A 24315-nucleotide genomic window follows, 5' to 3' on the forward strand; every position below is an offset into this window, starting at 1 on the left:
CCATTTTCATCTGAATGGCTTCGTCAACAAACAGAATTGCCGGTATTGGGCAGAAAGAAACCCACATCAGCTTCACGAGAGACCACTTCATAGCCCAAAGGTGACTGTCTGGTGTGCAATAGGAAAGGTCGGTGTTATTGGACCATATTTTTTGGAAGAAAATGACGCTGCCGTAACTGTAACAGCTGATCGTTACGTTGCGATGTTGAATACGTTTTTCATCCCTGAGTTACGAAACCGGGGAATCGATTTTCAAAATGTGTTATTCCAGCAGGATGGAGCTACAACGCACACAGCGAGGGCAACGATGGCTGTTCTCCGTAACTTGTTTCCGGGACGGGTCGTTTCCAGATTCGGCGACATTCCTTGGTCCCCTCGGTCCCCCGACTTGAGTAGTTGTGATTTTTTCTGTGGGGGTTTCTGAAATCGCGTGTGTACGGCAATAAAACGCGTACATTGAAGGACCTAAAGATCGCAATTCGTCATCACGTCACCCAGATTGATGTAGACATGCTGCAAAGAATTGAGGCCAGTTACCGTGAAAGGCTACAACAATGTATTGCCCAAAATGGACATCACTTGTCGGACATAATTTTTCGTTTATGAGTAAGTAACAAATGCTTTGATTTAACAAGTGTTTCAGTACCAATAAAACTTTTTTAAAGTAAATATTCAATTTTTTATGATTATTTTAAAAACATCCGGTTCCCGTGAATGACCCTGTATAACCTAAATAAAACACATTTTACTACATTTTTTTTTTTATTAAATTTAAAAATGTAGTGATTACAAAGATATTTTTTCAAAATATTTTGGTTATGTTAAATTGAAAATTATTTAAAAATTTCGCGCAAATTAAAATAGAAGTGATTGTGTAAAATTAAATTTAGTTATTACTGTTATCATTTCCCAGGTAAAACAAAGTATCATAAATTTTAATTTTTACTACAAAAAAAAAATCGTGTCATCTTTTGTTTATTTTGATACTATACACATTTTACTGTAGCACTTTACTACCTCAGACGATCGTATGATAATAAATAATGTAATACGATTGGTCATTGTAGTGGTAAAGAACTATGACGTCATTACCGACAACGGTAACTCCTAATAAGCTTCCCGAAATACTAATTGTTTGTAGAAATCAGTGCATATACAATCCGCGAAAATTGTGTGATAAATGTATAATCTACTGTACTTTGGTGATTAAAGATATTTTGTTATTTACATTTCACTGGTATAACTGATAATTTGTTAAGGTTAGTTTTTTACAATATAAATAAAAATAAATAAATTATAATTCTTAATTTTCTAAAAGTATTATCGGCTTTGTAAAATCATTTAAATAATTATAGAAATACAAAATTATTATTCACTAAACACAGAAAAATTTAACACTATAATGTCCACATTACATATGATGCTTGTTATTAAATATTTATTTTATTTATTTCCAAAAAAAAATATTAATAATAAATAAATTTACAATATTAACAACAAATACAATGTGTAAAACAAACCACTATCAGTACAAAACTTATTTCAAATGTATTAAAATTCATTTATGTCAATTTTAATCTTGGTTAAATAAAGCAAACAAATAAAATATCCATTCGATATAAAAATGTTTTGTAGGAACAGGTACCCTCCACAAAAAAAAATGGGTTATGGCAAAAAACAACCAAAATATATACCTAGTATTAATTAAAAGAAAGCAATGTATTAGTAAATATTGTTATCACCTGATAACACTTTAAAATCAAAATGAACAAGTACTTAGGATGATGAAGATATAGATCCAAAAAGGTATCCAACATTTAGACAATAAACAATGTAAATATTATAGTTTATATAGTATTCATGATGATAATAATAAACTTCCATATACAGTAATAAAATATTAAGTGGTTTTATTGATACATTAAAGCGATCAGGATAACTATTTAAACTAAACTTACTTCAAAAAACATTGGCCATAAGATATAAGGTTATAAAACCTATATTAAAAGTCTATAATGCTTAAAGAAATTTTTTTTAAATAAACAAAAAACCTAAACAATAAAGCCTCAAATATCATACGCTACTTAGATCCAGGAGTACTTGCCTTTAAATACTTCTAATCAATTCTCAACTTAATATCATCAATACGTTAAAATATTTCCATACAGAATAATGATCTTAAGATCTCACACCTTGACCAGGGTAGAAATATACTAAATCTGCAGTATCAATAAATATACAGAATCTGCAGTAGAAATATACTATAATTTAATTTACATGCACTACAAAATTCTAATAATGGCATAACCATTTCTAACAATAATTATTGCACCATGCTTTTCTAAAAAAAAATGAAATGAAAGTGGTTTCCCAATGCTTTCTTCACTGAGCTGAACATACTTTAACGTACTGAAGTAGAGATGATTCAGCCTTCAAAGTGAGATTTTTTTCAATTCAGGAACTAAGTGTAAAATGCAAATGGCTAAACATTAAAAAAGAAATCATCTTTGACTGATGCCATCTGTATTTCAGATGCTTTATGTGCATCATAATCATAAGAAAGTCAATTAAAGATAAATTAAAACAACCAACTGATGTACCCTTTTCTTTAAAACCATAATACATATTGTCTCAACTTGGGGAGTGAATGAACACATCTTTTTATAATCGGGGTATTAAATTGATCTATCACAGATTATAGTATACCAGTAGAACATATGTTAAAATCTGGTTTGAACAGCTGACTATACTTTTCTTGTAAAATAAGATTATTAATAATTGTGTTAAAATAAAAAATATTTACAAAAACATGATATAAAGAAAAATAGATTATTAATTTTTTTCTGTTTTTAACTGAAAAATTACTTCATAATTTAAAAAAATAAGAAACTGGATTTAAAAATTCTATAGAATAATCGTGTAATTATTTAAATTAAACATCTTTAAAATGTGATTTTAAATTTTGATTCTGATTAAATGAGTAAATGTTAATTTAATATCTTAATATTTTCGTTGATAATAAAAATGTATTAGAAATTGCCCTATAGAATTTTCCAATTCCAAACTCAACAAAAATTAATCTTTCTAATTTATGTTGTATTCCTCATATCACTCCATGAAAGGCTGCTTCCTGTGAGATCCTAGATCCCAGTTTAAAAAAAGGCAAACATTTTATTTATTCAAATTTAAATTATTTCTCATTTATGTATTAAGACATCACATAGACAGAAAATATAAATAAAAAAAGTAATCTATGTTTCAGTTTTCATCTAGAGGGAACCAGTTTTACACCCTGACAAGGAAAGGCATTTTTCACTCAATTCAAAATAAATACTGAATACAAGCTATAAGCATACATGGTAAATTAATCATCTGTTTATTAAAAAATAAATAAATAAACATATAGTCAATGACATTTTAATACTTTTCATACTTCAAATGTACTTAGTGTAGACAAATAAATAAAAAATTTGAAATATTTCCAAAAAATTTAATTCATATGAATTAATTTACTCAAAAAACTGTCTGTTAACACATTTCCACAATAGTTATTCATGTTTAAAAATAATTTTACTCATGTAAAGCTTTTGTTTATCTATTGATAAAAAAATGTTTACACTTTAATGAAATCATGTTATGTAATATTTACCTATGCATATAATAAACATAAAAATAAAAATCCAAATTTTAATTCAGGTTGTTTTATTAATATCATAAAATTAGATCATGAAATACATGTTAAATGACAAAAATATAATGGTTATAGGTAACATAACATGAATCAAGTCATTCCTAAAAAAAAAGTAGCCATCATCAAGAATAACGAGAACTCATGCAAGGTTTACTACAGAAAGTGAAAAGTGAAATTGTTACTCCTCACCAAACATGGCGGCATGTACTACAAAAATCAGTTGATATTCATTCAGGTCTGCAAGCGACACATCCTTACTCTTTTCATGAGAGACTGCTATGATATAGAAAAAATTAATTAATCCATTTCCTTCCTGCAATTTCTTCTTTTCTTAATTTCTATTTTATGGAATCACTAATATTTATTTAAAATAAACTTTTTGAAATTTTATAAGATATAAGTACTAAATAAGTAGATTAAAAATACATTCTGTCACTTTCAATATTTTAAAATCGTTTGGGTGAACTCGAACAAAACTCTGCTTCAAAATCCTGAATTATCAGTCCTAAAATATATTTAAATAAGTTTTTGTTTTGGTTTTTTTTAACCTTCGGGACCACCGTTAGGTATTGCTTCGGAGGATGAGATGAATGACAGGTAGTGTGTAAAAATGCCATGACTGTCCGGAATTCAAACCCGGGATCCCCAGATGAATAAACAAGTTTATTTGATTGAATAGAAACATACATAGTGTGACAACAAATAAAATTATTCTGTTAATGCTGATTGTTCATATCATAGATTAGGTTCTATCCCAGAGTAATATTCAAATATTTCATAAATGGCACCTAACCTAACCTAACCAAAACAGACTAAAACAACAACAAATTAGAAATAACTGGATTTTATGTTTACAAAGAAACAGTATTTTACACACCAATCATATATAATTCAACAAATAAATACTATTTGTATATTTTTGTTTATTTACATTTCTACTGTAAAAAAAAGTAGAAAAATATATTTTAATTTACAAATTTACACATACCATATAAACGTCATGAACTAAATACATTCAAATAATATAAAAGCAATATTAAATATTAAATTAAAAGAATATTAAACTAACTATATTACATTACTTAATAAGTGAAATAATAGAACCTAAAATCAAATATACTATTCAATCATACATCAAAGTTGGTTCCTAATTACCTCATGACAGCACCATAGATAACTACACCAGCTGAAATTCTATTATGAACGAATTTTATATATTCTGTTATATTATAATTAACAAATTTTATAAACTGAGTATTTGAAAAAAAAAACAAAAATTTATTTTATAAAAGTTTCCAAAATATAATTTTTTTAATAACTATTATTTCAGAAATCTTGAATTTATATAAAATTTTAATCGGTTTAAAATAAAATTAATATTTTCTATATTTGCAGGATTTTAGACAAAGTTACAGCTCCAAAAACCAAAACTCAACCACAAGGCAAGGAAAGGAACTGCATCAACATCACATTGTCAGCCACTCTGGTAAGTTTAAAATGTACAGTTTTAAATGACCATTCATTTTTTGACTTGTTTTTCATAATCATTAATAAAAAACAAATTTACACAAACAAGATAATAGACTTACAATTCATTTTTAGCTAACATTAGGTTGTTCACAATTTATTGAAATGGCCTTAACTTACCAATCAACAAAAATGAGTCATCTACTACATATAATCAATCAACAAAGAAAATTAATGTACTAACTGATATAAAGTGGTCTTATTTGCATATGTAACGATTCTAAACTAAATTCAAACTTACAGCTTCTGAATTAGAAACCTAAATCAGTGAGAATATTTAAAAAATTCTAATCCAGGCTTTAAATCAAGGAAAGAAGATTTTAAATAAGGAATTTTAGTATGGTCTTCTACTTTTACAATGAACAACACCTTGCACTTGTTTGGACATGTGATTAGAGAGAGTTGATTCTTGACAACTTACTTTTAACTTTTTGATGTGATTCTATTGTTCATGTGTGCATCATTTAACCCAATTACTAATCTTTGTTTCATCTTACAGAATGGACTCCTGGACAAAAGTGGATCAATTAAAAGCAGTGACGGATTTACCATAAAGCAAAACAAGCAGCTGCTTGAGGCCTCACAGGCCTCAAAGTAACAAATTTTGCTTCACAAAATGAACTTTGATGATGTCACTCGAGATTTTGCACCAGAAAAAAGTAGGAAGAAACTGTAAATGTATTGTACATAAAACTGTAATTAAAATAAATATTTATTTTATCTTTCTTTTATTAAAAAAAAAGGAGAGAGAAGACAAAGTTTATCCAAAGGGGAGGGGGGCCTCAAAAATATCGATTTGCTTGGGGCCTCATCCAAGGTAAATCTGGCACTGATTACAAGTTAAAATGGATAAATATGATTATGGATACAAGATGACCACTGCCTCTTTGGATTCAATACATTTTTAGTTAATGGATAATACTACATGTGAAAGTACATTTAAAAAACACTATTTCATAACAAACATTTATTTTTCTCATGTGAAGTGTATAACAAAATTTCAGAAATAAAAACGATTAAAAAATCATAGGTTTCAAAACCTTTTGTGTGTTACTTTACCTCTCTCATAAAATTGTTTTGTTATAGTATAACTTATTCCAGTGTTAAATTTGATCACTATTAATTCTCATGATACAAAATTTTCCATCATTTTTGTGATCAAGACTTTCCATTGAATAGGAATTTTCATTGTACCAATTTAAAGATGTTTTTTTCATTAAATGTAGTGTGTGTTACACTGAAGTATTATTTTTGTTGCTCCATTTATCCTCTATTTATATGCAAATATTTTAGACAGAAAAACACACAGACAATGTTTTCTACACCTTCTATTGATCCTCTAGCATCATTTCAATTAGTTCTACTTTCACAATAAGTTCAAACCAATTGTGAAATTTCCTAATTAAGCAAAATTCCAGAGTGCTTTACCAAATTTCATCAAAATAATTCCCGTTCAATTTTAGCCCAGCTGCTTCTTATAACGCATAACCTATTCGCAAAGATGTTGCATGTTTTGTGTGCGACAGCCAGTCTCAGGGTCCAGAAAATTATATATTTAATTAACTGTTGCCTGCTTCCTTCAATTTGGCACATACCCTTTTCAGCATGCTTAAGAGATGGCAGTGCCCAGCTGAAAATATTCTATACAATAGCATCAACAGAAACCTCACCTGAGTCCATTAGTCAGAAACCTCTGAACACCTCACAAATTTCACTACATATCCCATTGAAAAGCCACACCTGAGGCAGGATTTTAGACCCTAATTTTTTTTTCGTCTGGTGAATAAAGTCTCAACAATGCCTCCTTTCGCACCCATCTTTCTACTATTGCCTTTTTTAAGACAGCAAAAATGCAAACTTCATGCAAATACAAATACTTTTTCCATTCGACCGCAACTGCCTTACACATATTTAGCTGCATTATAGAATTTCATAGATATTAACTCCTCGCACCAGCAGTAAATAACCGAACTGCGGTAACTAAAGGAATGCACAATCTGTTCACCTGGTTGTCAATTTACCGATTGGTGTTCTGTTTTAAGATTTCATGTTATACTTCCAAGAAAGGGGCACTCCCAAAAAAACAGATTCATCTTGTGACTGCTTCGACAGTTAAATGACGGCGATAAGGTTCCTCATTATACAAAAAAACAACTCCTGTCTTCTCCACGACCAGTAAATCCCATGACCTGAACGGCACGATTAACTACGACTACATAAAATAAAAATAATAAATGGTTATTTTTGAAAAAAAAAGACAGAGGCTCTACTATCCAATTAGATAAAGCGTATCTGATTCTACCTTTCCTATTACTGCCAAGCCACTGTAATTCAAGTAATTTTTTTTTATAGCATACAATTTCCAGTTGTATAATCGGAAATTATTATTTAAGGAGATAATAATAAGCATGATCTGTTCTGTTTCTTCTGCTGTTATTGGTCGAAGAAGTACGTAATCGCTTCAAAATAATTGGCAGAGTATTAAAATAGACAGCTAAGTTCAAACGTTACAAGACTTTTGAAAGGAACTGTAGAATGGAGATCGAGATAAATGACGAAAGCCTTAGAACACGCTAACTAATAAATAAAATAAATTATTCATTACAATAAATTAATATGTGAATGAGCTATTAATGTATTCTTTTACATATATCGTTTTTTTCGGTAGCTGACTGAGTAAAATGACAAAATGTGCTGTATTTCAGAAATTCTACAGGGGTTTGGGTTTCAATTTTTTCACAAAACTCATTCAAGCTCTGCACACAATGGAATCAACCTCTGCTAATCGCATCACAGAAAGCAGTACACACGTACAAAGATATTAACCATAATATCCAAACAAAAACACCATCAATAAAAATTTCAATAACTCCGCTGATGAAATTGCCATAATTAACTGAAAAGATTTTCTAGAAATAAAATTTATTCAAAGTTTTATGTAATTTGTCATCTTGATGAACGAAAAGTTTTAATGCAATGCTTAATAAAAATATAAATAAGCTTCATATTACACACAACATTCTTTGATTGTATATTTACTTAAAATTCTGTTACATTACAAAATATAATAGAAAAAAGATACGTTTTTGGGATTAGAACAATTTTAATATTTTATCAATGAAATTTCTTTTTTTTTACTTGTCCCTTCTGAATCTTGTTTCTTTTAATTACCTCAATTAGATGTACTACCTTGATTACGTGAAGACACAGAACGTTCCTGACTTGTTCCTGACTTTCGATTATCATTAATTTTTTCATTTTCTTCTTCAATTATATCATCAAACACTATTACTAAAAAATTAGCAGAATAATTTTTAGCACCTGGATTGATAACCACTACTTCTTCTTCTTCAATCCACGAAGCATATAATAATTCAAAAATTGAAGTAAATTCCATATTTTTAGCCATTGATTGTGATGCATTACTTGTAAAAATACCACCAAGAACTTTTATCTTAAATAATTTTGTTTGACGTATAGCTGCCTTCATTAAGGCTTTACCTATTCCTGTAAAACAAATTTTAAAAAAATTATTTTTAAGATACATTTAAATAGATATTTTAATATAATATTTGTTAAATCAACTATGAATTTATAAAATCATATATAATAAATAAAAAATATTTACCCAGAAACACTATCAAAGCCAATAACATAGAAGTGTTACCAAGCTTTTAACTTTTTTTGATACCAAATTTGTAATTTTTTAATCTTAAACCATGTGGATGGGAAGTCCCTTTACTTGTAATAAATCCAGTTTAATCGGGCTCAACTGATGTCAATTCTCACCGCTGATATCGCTCACTGCTGCTGGAAAGGTGGGAGGATAAACTGTATTGGGGATTGTCCCGTGTATTCATTTGTGGTGGGGCAATCTCAGTCGTAGTCGAGTGTGGAATGTTGGCGGATACGAGTGCGTACACTGTCAAAGAGCGTTTGTTAACTTTTGTATGGATCCACGAACGTCCATACACTGGTAAAACATTATGAATGACTCTTTTGTGCGTTTTGGGAAATCGTCACCATCACGTAATGGGAGAAGATCGTTACTGACACGGGACAGTGGAAGGCCGAGCACTAGGCTGAGACGTGTGCTGTTGTGGAGATATCCATCACCGATGAAATAACGCGCCAACGTTCTGCAGAGTTAGGCATTCCAAGATCGACAATGCAAGACCACATACGGAAGGATTTCCGCATATGAGTGACCTTGATGTCAGTTATTGCTTGAAAGCTCTCCGAGAGCAAACGGTAAAAAGAACTTGTGTTCACAGACGAGTGTGCGATTTATAGAAGCTCTCGTAACCGAAATGTTTTTTCTGAGGAATCTAATACCCTCCGCCTCATGTTATGATTTGGGCTGGGATGACAGCTGAACATTTCCTTGATATTTATTTTTTGAAGGCATAGTTAATCAACAAGAGAATGATCGACGAGTGGTTGTTTCCAGAATTAACGGCAAAAGGGATCGCTGACATCAATACGTTTCAGCAAGACGGTGCTTTAGCGCATTTGCTTTGAATGTTCGCAGACGCATCAATGAAATTTATCCAAATCATTGGATCGCATGTCCGTCAAGAGTTACCGGTTCCCTTGCATTAGCCAGCAAGAAGCCCTGACCTCACCACAACTGACAATCCACTCTGGGGTTTTATAAAAAAAAATAGGTCAGAAAATGCAGATACATAACAAACAACGAGCAGCTTCAAGACACTGTTCAGTCAGCATTAGAAATGATCATCCCTGATATGATGTTGCAGATTAACATCCAGACATGGAAGCGCATACAGTTATGCTTTGAACATGATTGAACCCACGCAGACATTTTAGATCCATAGAAGGTAAGGTCTACCTATCGTAATAATTTTCTAACTAGTGTAAAGGGTAAAGGGATATCCCGCCCACGAGTACAATGTAATAAAAATATATTCCTTTATTCTACATTATTTTAATCTTAACAACATTTTAGCAAAGGAAATAAACCGGGAGCTACAGGGCATGGCTCACAACAGTAAAAAAAACTCACTTATAATCACAAATATTTTAATTCGTTATCCAGCTTACTCATTGTCACTAATCAGGGCAAGCTCTCCTGACCAACAGTCTTTAGACATGCTTTAAAATTGTTATGATTAACTAGTCAAACCTTTTCTTGATGTTGGTGAAAACAATTTGATACCAGACATACATCACTAATGAAAATACCGTAGAGTAATTCCAACAATAACAAGATCCCATTTTAGGCTTGGTAGGAAAGTTAGAAGATAAGCAGTTCCCATTAGCTTATTACTAAACCAAATAAACTATTCCATATCAGCATGTCAAGCTGACCAAAAAGCAAATGATATTCAGCCCTAATAATGTCCTCTTCAATATGCTTTTAACATAAGTATTGACAGTTTAATATTAGTATTCTAAGAGAAACATGTACTCTGATGCTTTATGTGCATCAGTAATAAGAGAAGAGTGGGGCAGATAGTGCAAAACAAAAATTACATCATGAATTCCTGTCACTGCATATAAATTTCCTATGTAAAGGTATTTTAAGATTTTTTTATAAGAAGAAAATGTTTACTAATCTTCTACAACAAGTATTTGTGGGAGTGCTGTAAAGTACATGTTATTACTTAATCCAGTTCTTTTAATACATCTGTTGCCATCCACCTATACTTCAGCAAGAAATACATTTTATAAATTAAATAAATAGAGATAACTAATAAATAAATTCATGATTTGATTTTATGAATTCAAGAATTTTAACTTTCAATAAAAATTTTAAATGTAAATGCTACCCTGTAACGTATTTCTTTTATTTAAAAAAAATCTTTAATGTGGTTCTTTAAAATAAAAATATATTTGTAACATAGTAAAATTTTTGATAACATAATAAAAAGAACAAACCATAACCACGATACTCTTTCTCAACTGACCAAATATATATATCATTATATCTATGTGTACCAAATAATTCTTTTAAATTTACTTGTTTTAGAATGTACTTTCTGAGTCGTTGCATTTTACAAAGAACTGATCCTTCATATATCTAACAGAACAAACAATAAATAAAGATTATCATTAATACAAAATGTACTATAGTTAGTAAATTATTTTATAACAGATATGTCAGGAATATTTATTCTGATCAAGTAATATTAACATTGTTAATTTTTCATTTCAAATTTGTTTATGTTTATGTGTGTACATAAAACTTTCAAATCACAGTTTTAGAGATACATTATGAATGGGGAAAAAAGAGATTTTTTGTTTGAAAGAGGATTAAAATTTATCTGGAAAATATCTGGTTGAAATTAAGTTAATATGAATGCCTTCGATCCAATCCCCCTCAAAAAAAAATAGAAAAAATATACAATTCATAAGTAAGGATTTTATAATGATGATGTAATTAACATCATCATAATGATAGTTATAAGCCATGACTAAGTAGTGGCTTTATCACTGAAATAAAGATAGCTGATATTCACACAAATTTTTTTTCAAAAGTTTTCTTACAGAGCAGCAGTTTTGATATAAATTATTTTTTTTTTAACAATACTTTTACAAATATTTCATGTTACTACAAAGAGGAAATTTCAGTTCATAATTTACATTATTGTAATCACATCATGAATCTACTGCATAGTAAATATTAATATTCAGTAGTATCTAACATAAGAATTCAAATATTTTATACACGCTAAGTCAGACTTTACTTACTTGTACTTGTAATTAATATACATTGTAATCATAATAAAAAAATTAAAATTTTAGATCTTATAAAATAGAATATTTGAATATTTTATTTCTAAATACTTACAGCCATTCTACTTGCTGTTTTCATATTAATATCATCTACAACTCTTTCAATTAAGCAACCAATTACTTTATTTTCATCTTCTTTAAGAGCAATTAATGATTGTGTATCATGCATACGAGAAATTATTAATTGGGAAAATGCTTTAAGTGATTCATCATCATTAAGTATTTCTAATGATTTACATAAAGGTTCTTCAACCATATAAGAATTCTGAAAAAATATTTCAAAAGTTAACGTTTATTACAGTTACTGACCTCCAGTGTGTTATAACAATTGCCTTATCTTCAGTGTACAATGATCATCATTGCTGTTTAAGTCGTATCAGTTTTAGTTAACATTCTATAGTTAAACAATAGTATTATGTCCTTTGTTGCTAAGATGGGAACAAACCTCCATACATTTACCTGACTTCATAGATCAGAAGGCCACTACATCAGTAGATCTATTTTGGAGAAGCCTATCAGATAAAAAAATATCAAAGAAACACCTTGTTTAACCAGGTCATTTACATATAAACCATTCATTGACCAGACAATGAGGACCGAAGCAACAAAAATCTGAGACAAATACATTGGAACCAATATTTCTGATACCTCAATTATTATGCATACAATTATCCAGAGAAACACCAGATTTTTCTGTAATTTAGAAATTTGCTTATGTTCATAAATATTAATTTATTATTCTCCCATAAAAATGTGTTTTTGTATTCTTTGATCTTGCTACAGAATTTATCAGCAATTGTAAAGCCTAGTATGAGTCATTATTAAACTAATGTATTTAAAGTATATGAGTCCTGATTCTTTGTGTTTCTTCCAATAGTTTAGGTCATGGAACTCTGACCACAGTTTCCTTCCCTTACCACTGATCTAAGAGATGATCGATAATACTGTTCTTCCAAGTTTTATTATTCATAATTAAACCCATTAAAACTTCTCTCTACTACTTCCTCTCAATAAAGTATCTCTCCATATTTAGTAAACTGATGAGACACAGAGGGTTGCTGCTTGTCTTCCCACATAGGAGATTGACAGTGCAAAATCCAATTACTAATCTAGATCAGTTACTTTTTAACCTTTTGGTTTCTTGACACTGGTTCCTGATTAGCATTTTATTTTGCTGTGCCTCATGCCTAATTTTAATCTCTATTATTATACCTACGTTATCTTATATTATTTATTAACAAATTTATGTTTATGAATTAAAAATTTAGTTTATATACAAACAGGAAAGAAAGGCAGATTTACATATGAAATAATATTCCAACAAAGATGAAGTTAATTAAATTTTTTTAAGTAAACCATACTACCTGCAGTTGCTTGATTTATCAATTCATAATCTTTTTTCTTGGACAATATTACCTTAAAACAAACTGTAGCCTAATAAAATTAATGCAATGAATAATGTTCTTTTTTTGGTGTATATTTAACACTGATTTCATGAAATTAAATTTTAATGATATTTTCATGATAAATGATTATTCTTTGCTAAGACAAAAAACATTTCCAGAATTATAGTTGAGTTTACTTCAGCCGTGGGCTACTTTACTTCAGTTATTAGGTATACATAACCACCACACAGAAAATAAGTATCTTGAAACAGGTTCACAGCCTGCAATTTCTCACTAAATCACACAAATAAAGCACTATAATAAAACAATAAAAAATAGCCTGTAGAGGTCTCTACATCATTAGCTTGAGTATTGACAAGTCAGAAACTACTTTCAGCTGTGTTGCCTAGGAAGATTATCCAGATACATCCTGACCCCCATAGGAGAAGACACCCTTGTTACCTTCCCGATCGCCACACATCCCCTCTGTTCCTAGCCCTGATGGGTTTTACCAGAGGTAATTTCTTAGACCCTCTAAACCTGATAACATATCAGAGTTATCAGTTTCACCTCTCTCAGGATGCCACCAATCCAAATGCCTTGGTAGACATTTCCATCAGTGTATTCACACAACTTCACTATTGCCTTCATATGGCTTCTTCCTACCACGACTACCTACCGTAACTTACAATTCTCAACTATCAAATTAACCAACTCACAGAAGCACAATCCCCACGCCTTCCTCTAACATCAAATATTTCACACAAAAACTCTTCTATACCTAACTTCAATTAGACTTTGCACTCGGATCATTACTTGAGTCTTTTAAACACAAAAAAAACACTACTCTCATACCAATAAAACAAGGGTTGATTGCAACAAGTTTGTCCTACAATTTAATTTACTCTGTGCTTTAAAGTTACTCAAAAATCAAGAAACAAATTCACAAATTTAATAAACTTCTAATGAAAACATACCTTATCTCTCTCTGTTCTGGTCTGCTTTTGGGAGCAAGGTAAATGCCTAGACCCTTCCACACTGCGGCTCGATCATATAGATTAGTCATGAGATATTAATAATTACTGGGTACAGCATGCAAAATCATTAATAATGCTTGCATATATTTTTTCAAAGACTAAAAGTAAATGTTGAGGAAAATCTAACTTTTTCTACAACGTCTACTTAACTTGGCCAACACCAGTAGAACTGAGGAACTAGTAACATTAAGGTCAGGTGTCTAGCCATCAACCTTCCACATTAAGGCAAACTTTTAACCTCAGTATTTACCACATACACCTAAGTGGAATATCATATTAAAAAGTATCAAAGAAGAAAATATTAATTGCAAATAAAATAATATCAATCCTTTAAAAACAGTCATAATTTATGGTTAATCACATGAAAAATTATTTTAGAAAACTATTAAGTCTTTAATAACTTCAGAAGCAAGACAAGAAGCTGAATAATTATGGTTAATTTTTTGTATCTAATATCTTATCTATAAGATATAGACACATCAAAACAGACAGATCAAAAAGGTGGCATTCTTGAATGTCAAGAATGCTTTTAACAGCATTAAATGGATTGCTATTATGGCATAATTTAATAGGAGAAATATCTCTCCCTATATACAGAGGGTAAAACAGTTGAAACAGGGTACAAAGGTAGATAGCTCTATGAATCACCTCACCTTAGCTCTATGAATCACCTCACCTTAGCTCTATGAATCACCTCACCTTACAGGACAGTTTCAGCTGAGACAGTCTGTGATTACAGGATTACCATCATGGAGCTTCAGATCACCAAATGAGTGGAAAGGTGGTGAGGTAACCCCAAGGAAGGTGCTTGTAGGAGGCTAATCAATAACTGGCAGCTATACCTCCAAGTGCTTACTGGGCATGGAGTTTTTAATGAGTTCCAGTCTAGAACTAGTAGAAGATCAAACAATGAATGCTACTACTGCAAACTAATGGACACGGCTAACCACACAATATTTGATTGTGTGAGGTGGGTCAAAGAGAGACGCCTGTGTGAAACGTACACTGGCTCTCTCAATGTTAATAAACTAACCTCCAAGATGTTGGAAGAAGAAACCAGTTGGAAGAACATCTTAAAAATCAAAATGCCAGATGAGCAATGAGCACTGCTATGATGTGGGGTGGTAAGTGGCCAACCTGGCACAAAGATAGTCAGAGGTCCTAAACAGGTTGATTGGTTTCTGATAAAATAACTGGGACTCCTCAAACCACTCCCTAGAAGGTTTCTCACTTAGTACACCTTGTCAGAGTTGTCTTTTGAGTCAGGTATTGGGAAAGAGCTGAGAAAGAGGAGAGGTTTTAGTCAGTGAGAGCTTGATACTACATTTTATATGAGCAGATGGTAGCTGGGAGAGCTTTACCATCCATTGATAAAAAAATCTACCAGCACCACTTTTTTAAAACAAAAATGTCCATTGTTTATACAGATTTCTATTAATTTTTTTATAACTGTCAAATTGAAAGACACAAAAAACAGATTTTTGTTTAAGTTGACAATGGGTGAAATAGAGAAAATCTGTATTATTTCATCATTCTTGAATAGATGATACCATTTTGTATTTTTTATAAAGATTTGATTCTGAAATGGTATTTCAAATAAATTTGTTCCGCCCATCAATAAAGATGAATTTTCTAATTTGTGATTCTAGGCATTTATCTAGTTTTACCTAACTTGTAAAATTTTTTCCAAGTATAAATAATATTTCCAAGCAGTTACAAATTTTCCATCATTTATACAGTCTGATTCATTAAATGTAATTTAATAGTATTAATACACTTTTATTATAATTAATTAAAAGCAGGCCTTAATGTGCTCCAGAGTGTCAATGTATTTATCCTCATGAAGATCTTGAATTCGAATTCCTCCAGATAGTCTTTCCCATACTAATGGAAATTTAATACGTGTTAATAATGGAATGCTTGCATTAAGAACTGAATCTACTTGATTGCATGCTTTCTTGACTACATCAGGATCAACCTCTTCCATTGTTAATTATAATATATATAAAAATAGTATATATTTTTTAATATAATTCAAAACAGTTGGTTTTTATTTTAGATACTTCACATTTTGCTTTCTCTTTTAAATTTAATTTAAACTTAAAAGTAATAGACACAATGTAACACATTGAATTTTCTGTCCATAACCACAGAAATTATTTTATTGTTTAAATGACAAAATTATAAAATGTAGAAAAAATTACTGAAAATTATGAAATATTAAAATATTTTAAATTACTGTAACTAATTTTTATTAAATTTAATTTAAAACCATAGTAACAAAATAAAACTATCACTTCAAAATAGCATCACTATTAGTTTTTCCATTAACAACTGAATTAAACAAATGCTACTTTAAATCTAATTAAACAAACAAAATTGCAGTAAAAAGAAAAGAAACTTTCAAAATCATTTTAACGTCTTGAAAATACTTTCTCATAATAATAATTTTTCTTTTACTGTAACTAAAAAAAAAATTAATTTTTTTAAAAGAATTCTTTTTTTTAACACTAATTATTATGAGTAAGTGTCTTTGAGACATAGACATACAAACAGGCCAAGAAAATTGGAAAAGTATTCAAATTTGATTTTGTAATTTGATGTATACCTATCAACTTACAATTTTGCCATTTTAGGGATACAAGCACTAAAAAAGAAACTTAATATTATAGCCATATAAAATTTTGAAACTTATCCAGTAGTAATAAACAGCTATTTCTGTTATTTACCACATCCCAATCTCCATTTTTCCTTTATTAAAAATGTCATCATTTAGTTATCTCCTCTGTGATGCTTATCCACTCCCCCTTGCCCTTAGTTCTTGGTATTTTCCTTTTCCTTCAGCAATGCGATGTCAACCACCAAATCTTTTATGGCAATCAACCATCAAGCAATCTGCACATGTGCCTATATCACAGGTCATTTAATTTCAATGGTGACTCTAACGATAAGCTTATTCCAATTTTTTCATAATGGTTTGGTTACTACATGATCCATCACAATTATCTTACAACATTTAAAAAATATTTTATCAGTGGCAACAATTTTTCCTTTCAGGTTTTTGTTCAATGTTCAAACCTCCTTACCACATAAACAACTTCACTATAAATGAGACAAATGCAGTTTTTTTCCTTTCTTGATATACTAGAATTCCAGAGATCAGAATGCAGTTGTTGAGTAATAGTTTACCTTCTTGACTTTATTTAAAATATCAATCTCATGTCTTCCATCTGATGTTAGAATAACCGCTTATGCTAACATACTTACATTCATTTACACATTGAATTACTTCCTTTCCACTAGCAGGTTCTTCCTTTGTCTTCTGACAACTAAATACAAATACTTTGTCTTATCCAAATTTACTTCTAAACCCACTTTTTTGTTGAACATACAGATTGTCATCCTTGTCAACCACTAAAATTATTTTAAGCAATGTCGAGGGTTCCAGGCAATGTTGGAATCATGGAATCATCTTGGGATGGAGGTAAGTCTCCTTACCTCCATCCTTCTTCCTTTAAAAGGATTTTAATATAATTAAAATCCTTTAATCGCCGTTCTCGGTGAGAACGGCGACTGCAAACATTCCACTGAATAATTTTGTACCCATAAATACTCTATTCCTGTTATTTCAAAACTAGGAGCATATTATTTCTCAAATACAATCCGGTTTTTCTTATTTCTGTTAATAATTTTTAGGAAGTTATTTGCTTTTTCAGGCATTTTGTCGGCCTCTATATTCTTGAAGCGATCTCGAGATGGTGGTAGGGACTTGGAAACCTGGGAAGTCGGAGATTGCATACAAGGCGATGAGTTTTTTATTGATCCCTTCATAGGAATCTTGGTAGCTTGCTGCATTGTTGGTGCAGCAGGAATTTTATTTGGTGTTGTATCAACTAAAGTGGTTTTCGGTAAACCACTGTAGGTCTCTCCACCAGTAATACGTTTTTCTTTTTTGTATTCTTTGTTAGTTCTGAAATAATGGTTGCGGGCGAGGCGACCTGAATTTAAGTATTTTAATTCACTTCTGGATCTGTATCGATTACCGGCATTTGCAGGGGTTTGCTTGTATGTAGCTGCTGCAAAATAGACATCTGTTTTTACCAGGTTGTGGCAGTTTAGCATCTTTTTATACTCTTTTTGTACGACCGGAAATTATAGTTTCTGTTCGGTACAAATTTTGAGAACTGCCTTCTCCTCTTTAGAAGTTGGGCAATCTCATGAGCGAGCTGAATGTGATCCCCCACAGTTAACACATTTTTTCTTCCTCTTGGCATTCATAGTCATTGTAGCCTTCTTTTGCAAATCAAACACATATTGCAGTGTTCGAGCAAGAAGTTGTAATATGGCCATGCCTTTGACACTGGAAACATTGCCTACGGTTGGAACTGAATGGTCGCACTGGAGTACACATGTAACCTAGTCTTATTTTCTCCCGTGGTAGGGAACGTTAAACGTTAATATAAAAGAGAAAGTAGGTTCCTCCATTCCGCTCTGACGTCTCATAATTTGTCTCAGCTCAACAACACCTTGGGGACGAAGTTCATTGGTAATCTCACTAAAATCTATCTCCAAATGGTCCCGACAAAAGACTAATCCTCGCATGGTATTAAAGGATTCGTGGCATACCGCTTTTATGTTAATACCACCCATGTTGGTAACGTGCAAGAGTGATCGACTCTGTTCATCACTAAATGTCTCAACCAGTAGGATATTGCCGTCCCTCAACTTCCTGATGTTTTTTGGAGAGCCACTGTTATAACTTTATCAGGAAAGGTAAGACCTTTTGAAGGGAGCCTCCTTCTTTATTGTGTTAACAACAAACTTTACGTGAGGTCTTTTCACATAACTACAGGAGATTAACCACCAGCCATCATAGGGATTCTTGGGAATTACCAATTTCGGTTCCATGAATACTGGGGAAATAGAAGACCACCTGTGCAGAGTCCACACGTACAGAGGCTAGAGCTAAGTACAACTGGATTCGCCCAGGTGCCAAGAGAATATTGTACTAACTAACTACATAGAACCATGTTAATGCACTTAATACACCAGCATGATAATTTCCACCTTGGGTTACCAGCACGATAGTTTCCACCTTGGGTTATGGTTGCATTTCATAAGGTGTAGCAACACCACTGAGTACAAGTGTAAGAAGAGATAGTGTAAGATGTTGTGTAAGGGTAGATGTTATAATATGTGTAGTGTTCTTGGTGTAGTATTTGTGTATAGTGTAAAGTATTCTGCTCTGTGTGTAATGGGAAGAAAAGCTGCAGAGGCTAGGGCTGTGGGGATGCCAACCCCCAAAATTATAGAATAAGACTCCCTGTCAGAGTTTGTTTTTAGATAAATAGTAATAAAAATTTGAATATATAATAATATTAAATTTTGTGAGCAGAATGTTGGAAAATAAACAAAAGATGTAGTGTTGTATGACATCTGATTTGTTTGTAATATAAAAAACACATACTCAAAACAGATCTCACACTGATTTTTAAAATATGTCTTGGTAAGTGCCATAATCATAATGGTTTTAGACAAACTGAAATGAATAATCACAAATCATTCCTGGAAATCCCACAACTATTCTAAAAAATAAAAAGACTGATGCCAGGCTGATTAGGAAAAGCAAGGAGTGAAATGAATTCCTATTGTCTTCAATGAATCAAGCATACAGCTGCATATTAACCTGCCAAGTTCATTGAAATGTAACTGATATTCAGTCCTATAGGTAATATCTTCACTATGCTCACTATAAGAACTCGCTGTACAACGAACATCATTATTCTTAAAGAAAGCAATTCTGATTGGTACTTCTTGTACCACAGATGATTTACACTCATCACAATCACAAAAAAAGTTGAGTCAGATCGTATAAAGCAATAAATGAATTTTATAACAGTGTTATATTTTAAAATATAAAAATTTGCAAAATAAAATAGAAACGGCTAATAAAAAACAAGTTACTGATTGTGTATAACTGAGACAGTCCATTAAACATTATTTTGGTTATTGGCATTTAATCCTTTCACACACTAATTTTGAAGTTGCTAGTACATAAGACATTTTATGTATTAAGGAATTGTCTACATTGTGAATGATTATTTTTTTACTCAACATATCTAATAAAAATATATCTTTAGATTGATAAAATTATATACTGAAAAGTTTTATTTTTAGTGGAGTAAACTGGTTGCATAAATAAAAACTATTTCATAAAATATTTCTCTTTTATCTAATTTTCATTAAATTCTTTTCCAGAAATTCAGCTCTTCTTAGTACATTCCTAATAATTGTTTTTTTTAGTCGCAGCTTCCAAATTTTTCTATTTTTAACTAATGCATCAACTAATAATAAAACCTTCATATCTCTTTTTATACACATCATCCATTTTTTTTTTTTTGACACTAACTCCCTCTCTCTTTATATCATATATGTTATTCATTCCTTTGCAAAATATGAACACACCATCATAACTGACTTTTTTATCATTTCTATTATTTTGTCACCAAGAGTTTCCTTCCACATATTAAGGAGATTTCATAAGAAAACTACCTACTGTAATAATTAATCACTGAATTATATATATTATTTTTCATGTGCATCAAAAAATGTACTTGTTGAAAGTTATAAGCTGTGACTTTGTATGTGGGAATAAACTGATTCAATAAAGAGAACAATACAAAGTACTTAATTTCTTTAAAACATGTTTACAACCGTATTCAAGCATTGAAAGAAATTAATAAATCCTATTAGAGCAACAGAACAATTCTTGAAAGTTTTTAGTAAAATTTTACTAAGCAAGATAAAAATTCAAAACTAAAATATAAAAAATCAACATACTGTCCAAGTATGCAATGATGCTATTTACACAGGTTTACTGTTACGTAACTTTAACAACAATTTTCTATAAATTACTTATTTTTAACTTTAGTTAAAGTTATTTTTTTTAATACTATAAAAGATATCCAAATAACTTTTTTTTATAATTTGTACTTAAAGAAGTTTCTTCTTCATGAGGTGTATTTGTATTTTTAATATATTCAATACTTAATTTAAAAAAAATAATAATTTTTTAAAAGTCCTGCAGTTAGTAAAAGGCTTGATAAAAGTTTTTTTTTTTTAAATCGCAAGAACATTCTATTACATTGTAGACAAATACTTGAAGAAGAAAGCAAAAAACACCATATAATTATTAGTTTTATATCTATATTTATAATACTCACTGAATACAGTTTTTGAGAAAAATGTACCTAAAATCACCCAAATTAACATGTAAAATAAATGATTGTGCAAGTCACATTAGAGCATTTCAGAATGTTTTGTTTTATAAGGTGAAAATATTATTAAAGTTTTACATTGTAAAAACTAAGTTTTATATTACAAAAACTTGTTGTAGCCTACATTATGATCATAAAAATTGAAGGTTTTTTTAAAATAAAAACAAGAACTAATTGTTTATTACATATAAAATAATTATATAATATACAGTAACATAACCAGATTTTTTTATTAGGAAACTGACTATGAACCATAATTAATAATAATGATAATTATTATATTAATAATAAAGGTAATTAACAATTTTATATAGATATAATTTACAGAAGTAACAATTTTAATGCTTTAGAAAACTACTGTATTCAACTGCAAATATTCAAATAGGCATTCAAAATAGCAATTTTTTTGTATTTGAAAAATTACTAATTTACATTTTAAAATCAGATTTTCTTCCTGCGTTACATATCCTTTTACATTATTACTTCTGAAATACAGTCACAAAAATAAAAATATTATCAAAATTGTAGATAAAAATATTATCTTTGTAGAGGTTAGAGGAATTTTCAATAGCTCCTATAAGTAATTGGAAGAGTCCTCAATTAAGAGTCCTTCATGTTGTATACAATTACAGGTTAGCAACACAGATCCTAGAATTCCCTACAAAAAAAATGCTATAAACTTCAACTCTTTTCTTTTCTTACTAGATGAACTACAAGCATAATAATAAAATAAATAGCAGCATCTGACCTATTGAACTGTGCACACATTTTATTGCAGAGTTAGGTTTTAAACTGAATCTATATTATAAGATCAGTTCTTTATATTTTAATGACTAATGATCATAAAGATATTAGAACAGGGTGTTCATTTTAATTTCACATTAGGAACCTATTCACAACTTTAATATCCGTTATCAATCATTTCTAATTTAAAAAAAAAACAAAATCATATTATATCTCCTTCCATTCAAGAAGTGTCCAACACCCCAAAACCAGACAGGCTCTGCAGCTGATAATGTTTATTCAGTATCAATTAAACTAGAAATAACTCTGATCATTAATATTGACAGCAGACACACACTCACGTATACACAAATCACAAGTATTTTTCATGTAATGAATAATTATTAATCTGCAATTATTTATATGCAAGTACCCCATAGTTAACATCTCAGTTTGGTTTTGAACTTTTATGACTGGTTCACCCACATTAAAAATATACATCTGTTTTATTGCCATAGGTAATTAACATTATCTTTACATTTAAAAGAAAGTAAAATAAGTTGTATACATTTTTCATACAATGTATAGATCCAGCCTTTCATGAAAATAGTTCAGTTTCTATACTTTGGGACGAATAAATTAATATAAATAAAATGGTATGAATGAATCACAAACTTCAAAAAAAAACATCAATCAGAAAAATTTCATCCAGGAAAGTATGTATGTTTATGTATAGGATTATTCAAAATCTGTGTTGATTTTAACCTTTTCCAAAGCTAAAATTATTATAACTTCATATATTCACAAAGGGTATTTGACTGAGTATGCCATAAAAAAAAATTAGTGTTTTACCATGCAACTTCCTGAATGGTCCTTTACTACACTTTTAAATTTTGCAAAAGAAAAAACTTTGAAAATAATACACTATATTCAGATTTATAACAACAGAACTGCATTAATGGTTTTATTATTCTAAAACCAATCTTTGATATAATTTTTTCATCTCCAAACAAATATGCATAACCAAATGGTTGAGCGATTACCAGGGGATACCAAGCAGTGAAATAAAGTGCATTACAATACAGCTCATCTTTGTAAATTCTTGTGGTACCAAATAATTTAATAACTAGATCCATTCAAAGAGATAATACAAAAATACAGAAATTGAACCATTGGCAGTAGATATTTTTATTAGATACAAAAAATTATTATACAATTAAATTTTTTTCTCAATAATTAATTCTTCAACTGAATTCATTACTTAATATTGATTGTAATTTTCAAATTGACATATGATCCATATAAAGTGTATGTAAATTTAGAGGTGATTTCAGTTATTTTACAATCATAGAAATAATAATTTTTATAAAACAAAAGATCTTACTTGAACATTTTTTATGATAGTTTAGAGATACAGTATGATACTACTATAACTGCCACCCAGAGACAACTGTTATACCCACGTTATAGGCTAATAACATTATTTTGAAGTTAAACACATAAATGAAAAAATCAATACCAATTGAGTTAATATTGTAACACAATTAAAATATTACCAAATGTTACAGTTAAAATCAGAATATTACGGGATAAAATAAAATGTAGATAAATAAAAATTATGATACTGAGTATGGATTTTACAGTACTTACATTTTTGTACCTAGATTTCATTTCACATTGTTTTTTTCCAAACAACTGTAGTCTTAAGTACTTTTTCTTCAGCCTAATTGAAAATATACTACTGTAGTAACTAATTTGAATTCAAAATACTATAAAGTAATACACAGTACTACTTTATTACAACACATCTGAATGAAAGTAACTTAACACTTGGATTTAAGTTATTTAAAAAATAGTATGTCACATTTGTTTGCTTGGAGTTCATATTTTCTTTTACACCTACATGCAATATCACA

The 24315-nt window shown here is 30.0% G+C and overlaps 1 protein-coding gene and 1 long non-coding RNA gene across 2 annotated transcripts; one reads left to right on the plus strand and one right to left on the minus strand.

Annotated features, from left to right (window-relative positions):
- Nucleotides 1-3259: 3259 nt before the first annotated feature.
- LOC142330496 (uncharacterized) lies at nucleotides 3260-6245 on the plus strand. The gene is made up of 3 exons (XR_012757789.1): nucleotides 3260-3359; nucleotides 5087-5177; nucleotides 5718-6245. It is a non-coding gene; the product is annotated as an uncharacterized LOC142330496 (long non-coding RNA).
- A 1974-nt stretch (nucleotides 6246-8219) lies between these two features.
- On the minus strand, nucleotides 8220-24079 carry LOC142330007 (uncharacterized). Its single transcript, XM_075375011.1, has 4 exons — nucleotides 24050-24079; nucleotides 12033-12242; nucleotides 11120-11261; nucleotides 8220-8725 (listed from the first exon to the last, which is right to left on the minus strand). The coding sequence occupies exons 1-4, from the start codon at nucleotides 24068-24070 to the stop codon at nucleotides 8391-8393; spliced, it is 708 nt and encodes a 235-aa protein (XP_075231126.1). The 5' UTR covers nucleotides 24071-24079; the 3' UTR covers nucleotides 8220-8390.
- Between the last annotated feature and the right edge of the window lie 236 nt (nucleotides 24080-24315).

The sequence above is a fragment of the Lycorma delicatula genome, chromosome 9 (assembly GCF_047948215.1).
Source record: "Lycorma delicatula isolate Av1 chromosome 9, ASM4794821v1, whole genome shotgun sequence".
NCBI classification, from domain to species: Eukaryota; Metazoa; Arthropoda; class Insecta; order Hemiptera; family Fulgoridae; genus Lycorma; species Lycorma delicatula.